General features: G+C 42.3%; 1 protein-coding gene across 1 annotated transcript; it reads left to right on the top strand.

Moving 5' to 3' along the window:
- The first annotated feature begins 1,911 nt into the window (after nucleotides 1-1,911).
- lrrc4.2 (leucine rich repeat containing 4.2) lies at nucleotides 1,912-6,762 on the top strand. Its single transcript, XM_017465165.3, has 2 exons — nucleotides 1,912-3,275; nucleotides 3,405-6,762. Exon 2 carries the CDS (start codon nucleotides 3,514-3,516, stop codon nucleotides 5,461-5,463), a length of 1,950 nt encoding a protein of 649 aa, XP_017320654.1. The 5' UTR covers nucleotides 1,912-3,275; nucleotides 3,405-3,513; the 3' UTR covers nucleotides 5,464-6,762.
- Nucleotides 6,763-8,078: the final 1,316 nt, after the last annotated feature.

The raw sequence follows: 8,078 nt of genomic DNA, 5'->3' as shown, positions 1-8,078 counted from the left end.
GGAAAATTCATATCCCTTTGACCTTTTCATGCATATGACCTCTATAATGACATTAGCACTAGAGTTGGCACCAGGGATATCAATTACCTTCACTGCTGGACCATTAAACTGGAGGCTAAACCAATCGCCTTACATTGTCTTAGACCCCAGCTGTGCTAATTTATACATTTCCTTAATGCACAAAGCCTGCCCAGCTCCAGGCTCCTGGCTAAAATGCCCTAAGTATCTCTCTAACTTGAAAGAGACAATTAGTAGCTTAATACTCTTTACAAAGAACTATTTTGTCCTGTTAGCTCAGTGAAGAGAAGGCAGCACTTGTGCAAAGTCTCTCTGGTGATCCATCAGGTCAATTGGCTGGTTGTTACAAATGGAGCACAACAGAACAGTGCAGTGTAAAAAGTACTTGAAGTACAACACAGTTGTTTTAAGAGTTAACTTGCAGACATTTATAAGGTTTACACAATGATACAGTAACATAATGAAGGATATTACACATGCTTATGACTATATACAGTATAATTGTGCAGGAGTGGATACTGATCGACTCAGATGGGTTCTTAAAGTGTTTGGACCTCTGAGATTGCAGGGCTTCTTTTGGGTAATGTCACTATGCACTTACTAACACAGAACATAACACAGAAACAGCTGACAAAGGGCCAACAGGCCAGTTTATGCTCATCTGAAACTGTCATCATGGTATGCAGAGGTACTATATTAGGATCAGGAGCTAGAGGCGTTTTGAGGCTTTGTTAGATAACAACCATGAATTAATTAATGAATAAATTATGGGGCATTTATGCAGGAATGTGTCGGCTAGACTGTCAACGAAAAATGAAAAGAAAAAAAAAAAAAAAAAAAAAAAAAAAACAACTAAACCTAACCTAACCCAATCATACTGGTCATCCTGGCTGTTAGCAAGTATCATACTCAGTGATATCATAATTACCACAAAGCTCATTTAGCCTACCTTTCTTTATTACTGTTGAAATTAGACACCCACAATGAAAACAATTTTCAGCATACAAAACATTTGGCACAGCATATTCTGCTATACAGTGTGTTTCTTTGCTTGAATTGCAAAACACTGTCTTCAAAGAGGGAGAGAATGCAAGGGAGAGAGAAACCATTAACTGTACTGTGAAAAAAACAAGGGACGAAATAACTCTACATCTGCATTCAAATGCCATCTAGTCCTGCAAGATGAGCTGCTTCTTGTCTCCTCTGCCTCTTTCTCTCTATCTCTATATCCTTCTTCCGTTCATAACATGTACTATATCCTCTTGTACTTACCTCACAGAACAGGCACTATACAGTACAATTCCTGTAGTGTGTGTCTTTTCATCAGAGTTGCCGACCTCACAGACAACCGCACAGTCAGCAGTGTTTTGCATTTATTTCTGCTCATTTCAATTTAATTGAATGATTTGATGCAGTGTGATTTAAATGATCTTAATTTTCTTTAACCTGTATTATTGAAGGGTATTTATGAAGAGCAAGTCCTCACATGTCTATGTTAAATTTAATGGTTTGGAAAGCCTCCCAGGGGGTTTGGGTGGGGGCCTGGGGGTGGGTGGGGGTGCAGTGGGTTGGTTTCAGAGGAGCCCCCATTGCAGTGATGTAGTGTTGTTTCATCTTAGTCAGTGCAGTCCCAATAGAGCTTACTACAGAAAGAGAATGAGGATGTACGTTTGAGAGAGAGAGAGAGAGAGAGAGAGAGAGAGAGCAGGGTGAGTGTGTGTGTGTGTGTGTGTGTGTGTGTGTGTGTGCGTGTGTGTGTGTGAGAGAGAGAGAGAGAGAGTGGGTGTGTATATGCATTTGTGTAAGAGTGTATGTGATATAGAGAGAAACTGATTGCAAAAAGGCAAAAAGAAAAGCAAAATATACATTCTGCAAAAATATATATTATAAACAGTTAAAAAACTACAGAAGCACAGTCAGAACAAAGAAAGGAAGAGTTGGAGAGTGCAAAGCCTCGCCAATGTCCGCAAGAGAGAGAGAGAGAGAGAGAGAGAGAGAGAGAGAGCACAGAAGAAAGAGAGGAGGGGGTGGATGTGTTAATACACAGGAACACTGCATCAAACCAGTGCACTGCTCTGAGCGGGATGCGTCAGCAGTACGTTCACGTTTCCATTGAAGGACAAAAGGAGGAGGTAGAACACAGAGGTTTGACTGCCTGCACCCCGTCACATAAAGGGAAAAAGAACGAGAGGATCCTGAACACTGGGAATACGGTGAGGACCGCTGCTGCCACCACTGCCGCCGTGGACAGTCTTCTCTGCCGGGTGCATGTGTGTGCGTGAATCTCTCTCTATCTCTCAATCCTGTAGACCACCAGGCAGTCCACAGCCTCACGGGCAGAGCAGGCAAACTGCCACAACTTACTACCTCGAGAAGCAGGAATAAAAGAATACCGCAAGATCTTTACCAGGGGCGAAGAACTACGGAATCTTTTTCAAGGCAAGCACTCTAAAATCGACAGCACGTCACACAGCTAGATCAATTCCTCCTTTTTCTGACACTGAAGTGAGTGAGAGAGAACATGAGAAAGAGAGAGAGAGCAAGAACACACAATCGCTAGAGAGAGCTTCACTGCTGCGATGCTGCTACCCCCCTTCCTCCCCCTTCCTGCTTGCGCACCACCACCCCCGAGCCCCCCTCCAGAGAAACTGACGGATTATTGCTAACTGTGCACGCGGCAGTCTGCAGCTGCTACGGCAACGAGCAGGAGAATAGCGAGTTGAAGAAAGCAAGACAGAATGACCGCAATGTGCGTCTGTTGCCGTTTTTTGTATTCGTCAGTGAACTGCTAATCAACAGGACAAGTGTCGATAGGGAGTGAACAGCGTGTTAGTCTATAACAGGCAGGAAGGAAAATCTGTAAAAGACTTGGGATTTCAGTCCCAACACTATTGCTTTTTTTCTTCCTTCTTTTTCTGCACTACTTGCAGTTTGGAAATGGAGTCTTGTGAAAAATGTTCAGTTGTATGCAGCGTCGGCTTCCAAGGACAATCAATGGGGGAGCTGAGAGGAGAGCTTTTTCAATCTAACTGGATCCGTGCACCTGCTTAGCTCAATGGGCCATACCTCTTGAATCAGTTTCTATAAACACTGCATCCCTCTGGAATTCAAAGGAAAAATTTTGGCACATCTATTCACAGTCCAATTTCCTTTTTCTTTTTTTTTTCTTTTTTTTTTTTTTAATGTTGTAGAGATCTTATTGAACATTTTCAGTGTTGTGCAAATTAAAAAGGGACATTCAAGGGAGTACTAATGATGTAAGTATATTGTATTTAAACTTATTTCTTCTTCTTTCTTATTCCACAGTATTTCTTTATTCTATAATCATTTGCCATTTCTCTTCCTCTCCCCTCTTTCTGTCTTTCTCTTTAATGGGCATAACACAGTACCATCCTGCACTGTCCATGGAAAGCAGAAGCAGTGTCTTGCTCAAGCCAGGGTAGGGCCACTGTTCTCCGTTCCCGAGCCGAATCCCCACATGATGTTGAATTATGAATGCGCCACATCATGAGTCTCTTGTGGCAGGTAACTGTGCACTGGAACGCAGCCCTGCTCTGTGCAGTCTACCTCATGGTGCGAGCGTGGAGTGTATGCGCCACCCCCACCGGACCGCAGAACTGCCCAGCTGTATGCTCCTGCAGTAACCAGTTCAGCAAGGTGGTGTGTACCAGGCGTGGCCTGGTCCGAGTGCCGCCTGGCATCCCCACTAATACACGCCACCTCAACCTCATGGAGAACAGCATTGAGGTAATCCATGCTGACACATTTCGACACCTCCACCATCTGGAAGTGCTGCAGCTTGGCAGGAACTCCATCCGGCAGATTGAGGTGGGGGCCTTCAATGGTCTCACCAATCTTAACACCCTGGAGCTCTTTGACAACCGGTTGACTGTAATCCCAAGTGGCGCTTTTGAGTACTTGTCTAAGCTGCGGGAATTATGGCTCAGGAACAACCCTATTGAAAGCATACCGTCTTATGCATTCAACCGTGTCCCCTCCCTCATGCGACTGGATTTAGGAGAACTGAAAAAACTGCAGTATATCTCTGAGGGTGCTTTTGAAGGATTATACAACTTGAAATACCTAAACCTCGGAATGTGTAATCTGCGGGAGATGCCTGTCCTCTCCCCATTGGTGGGGCTGGAGGAACTAGAGATGTCAGAAAACTACTTTCCGGACATAAAACCTGGGTCCTTTAGGGGTCTGAAATCTCTGAAAAAGCTTTGGATTATGAACTCCAAAATCACTACCATGGAAAGAAATGCATTTGATGATGTCACAGCCTTGGTTGAACTCAACCTGGCCCATAATAATCTTAGCTCTTTGCCCCATGACCTTTTTGCACCCTTGAGTTACCTGGTAGAGCTGCACTTGCACCATAACCCATGGCGGTGCGACTGTGATGTGGTGTGGCTGGCTTGGTGGTTAAGAGAGTACATACCTACAAACTCCACTTGTTGTGGCCGTTGCCATAGCCCTGCCCATCTGCGAGGACGCTACCTAGTGGAGGTAGACCAGACTACGTTTCAGTGCTCTGCTCCTTTCATCCTAGATGCTCCACGGGACCTTAACATATCTGCAGAGCGAGTGGCTGAGTTCAAGTGTCGCACAGCTCCCATGTCATCTGTCAGATGGCTCCTACCCAATGGAACAGTTCTGACCCATGGCTCCAATCATCCAAGGATATACGTTCTCAATGATGGAACTCTAAATTTCTCCAATGTTCTGCCATCTGACACAGGTGTGTACACCTGCATGGTGACAAACATGGCTGGAAACTCCAATGCATCAGCTTACCTGAATGTGAGCGCAGCAGAGCTTAACACCTCTGAGCACCTAAGCTATTTTACCACAGTCACTGTGGAAATAGTGGAGTCGACATCAGAGGAGGTGATTAAACCGAAGACGGTCACGGCTTCACCCTCCGTCTTCCAGCCTGTGTTTATCTCAACTCCAACTGTCCTACTGCAGACACCAAGACAGGTTAGTGTGCCAACTATCCGAGGAACTGTGCGCCCACCTGCCAGCTTAGATGAAGTGATGAAGACTACAAAGATCATCATTGGCTGCTTTGTTGCAGTCACGCTCCTTGCTGCGATCATGCTAATTGCGTTCTACAAGCTCCGTAAACGACACCAACAGAGGAGCACGGTGGCAGCTGCCAGGACTATAGAGATCATTCAGATGGAGGAGAATGTTCCTCCTACCACACCAGGAACAACTATACCAGGAGAGGGTGGGATGGTGCTACCAAGTCTGAGAGATCGTAACAACACCTACAAATCCAGCTACAGCACCTACAAACCAGCACACTCTGCTCCCTGGACAGAGAACAGCATTAGCAATTCTCTACATCGCCCACGGCCCACACCCATCAGCACCATCCCGGAACCCTACTTGATTAAAACTCACACCAAGGAGAAGGTACAGGAAACCCAGATCTAACATTCCCATAACCTTCTCCTCCTTCTACCCTTTTTTTCTGTTCCTCATGAAAACATGCAATAGAATGCACAAAGGAAAGACAGCGATTACTTTTGTACTCAGTGCAAAAATCAGACTGTTTTTCTTGTATATGCTTATATATAAATATATGAATATATAAATTAATCCACTATGGGGTGATAAGAGAAGCAGATTATATATATATATATATAAAAAAAGGAAAATGAATTTAAAACTATTTTCTAATGTGTAACTTCTATTTAAGATGGAAAATGAAAACAATTACATTACACTGCAGATGCGAACAGATTTGTTTGAGAAGTCTGTGGTTTTTAGACCATGCTAGATATAATCCAGTAACATTTCTACATAACTGTCCCCAAAATAATATTTACAAGTTTCTCTTGTAATAGCACCAATAATTTGTAATGTGCCAAATGTTATACATGAAATTTGGGTTGAAGAAATATGACAAAACAGTGCAAGACATAGTTGCAAAAAAAAAAAAAAAAGAAAAGAAAAGGAAAAAAAAAACAAAACAAAACAAAAAAATCAACCAAGTTCTCCTGAGTCTGCCGAGTCTCAGTAGCTATCAGCCAAATGGTTTGGTCTCTTATGTGCTTTTTTCATGAGTGCTTTTGCAGTTTAACTTCATATTTAAGGAAAATCCCCAGTGCTGAACAAACACCTACAGTGTTTTCATAACTGCACCTGGATACAAATTAACACTGATTCTTCATTCAATACTGGGGATTTTTCTATGCAGTTTGTTTTGTTTTGTAATGAACCTGTGTCTCAGCAAGAAGCAGTGAGGTAATCTGATTCCTGCTTTTTTTCTCCTGAACTCCCCTTAAGCCTTTTTAGGGTTTTTTTGGATTTGACGAACAGTAGCTCTGACCATTATGCTCTCTGTTACTGGTCCCAATTCTTTTAAGATCCCAAAATGCTTTCTTAAGACTTGAGCAGCTTTTAGGGCTAAAATATAGTTAAAAACGTTACAACAGTTGCCTCAGATTAGTAGTGAAAGGGCTGAACAGAACGTTTATTTGCAACACTGTAGAGATAGTTGCAATGTCACGATGGTTTGTTGCAAGCTGTTAACATTATCATGACTGCTTACGATTTATTTACTTTGTCGAGAAATGGTATACAAAAAATGTGTGAATTCTAGGCTGTCCTCAATGGTTATCATTCAAAGAGTGAATTTCATTTGTCCTTATTTTAAGCAACACTATTTTTATGAGGAGTCTTCAGAGGTTACAACAATAAAACATTTGGTTTGTATTTCTCTAAAGATAACTCTTTGCTCTTGCCTTTTTTCCCCACTTTTGTGCTCAGCGGTAGAAGTTTGAGAATTGTAATGGAAGCAGTAAAGACTAACCCCTCTCTGTCAGATGTTATTTTTGGGAATGTGCCAGGTTTGCTTCTGCAGGTCCAGTGCACAGAATTTTCATGGCACATTTTGCTGATCCTTCTTCTGTGGCAAAACGGCTTGCTGGGAAGATTCTAATATTTGCCATATCGGCGATAGCATATGGTCCCAACTAATAAGACTGAATACTATGTTCATGACACAAAGGTGCAGCACTGACCTATTGAAAAATGTAGTCTGCTTTTCTGACAAATACAATGCGATAGGCAGACATTTGCTAGGATCCTATTTTCCCTGTCATTATGGCACTTAGAGCTCAGGTAACACAACTCCATTTGAAGCACTGGACTAATAAGGTTAAGTGTGGCTTTTAATATCATCCATTATTGATCTTGTTAACCTGTGCACATAGAAAATTAGGTATGGGGTGCATGTGTGTGTTACATCAAGAAAGTGTATGTGAATTACATTCAGTGCCGTTTTATGACTCCCTTTTACAGTGTAGTCTTGTAAACTCAACGATGCATATACTTTTTTTCAACAGCAAAACTTCTATTTCTCTAGAACATTGAATGCCTCCTTGGGCTATTTTTTTTTGTTTGTTTGTTTGTTTGTTTCCTTTGGTGAGTGACCTTTAATATGATTATAGTGGCTTACATTCATATTATGCTGCCTCGGCGTTTCAGGCACATTCTTTACAACGTTCTATGTTGACTCTATGTATATGCCGAATATTAAAACATTTCTTCTGATGCCATGCAAAGTAGAGTCTGTTTTAGGCTTGAATGGGTCCTAAAGTGCTGTTACGCTGTACATTTTTAGCATGTATGGCAAGGGGGAGAGGGTGCAGTCTGTAATCAGGGGCAGAATGTCTTCCAAAGCTGAGCTGCAGTAACCCAACATTAGCGTGCACACACACACACACACACAGACACACAACAATTTACTGCCCTCCCAGGACACCTGGGCCACAGCATTCACACCCCTCATATAGTGCTGCATCACACACATATCACACAAATACAGCAACACACTGGGCTAATTAGTCAGCTTCACAGTTTTTACATTATTTAGAAGAAAATGGTACAGCATAGTGTCTGTGGCTGATGAGGCTTGTAAATTTATTCTGTAATACCACAAGGATTTGTTCTGCATGAGTTGATTTTACTTTCTCTCTACATTAGATACAATGAACCAAATACCAATAAGTAGTTTCTTTTCTTTACTGGAGAGTTAATTATAG

The sequence above is a fragment of the Ictalurus punctatus genome, chromosome 4 (genome assembly GCF_001660625.3).
Source record: "Ictalurus punctatus breed USDA103 chromosome 4, Coco_2.0, whole genome shotgun sequence".
NCBI classification, from domain to species: Eukaryota; Metazoa; Chordata; class Actinopteri; order Siluriformes; family Ictaluridae; genus Ictalurus; species Ictalurus punctatus.
Note: the sequence above shows the minus strand (reverse complement) of the source record. Positions and strands in the feature narration are given on the sequence as shown.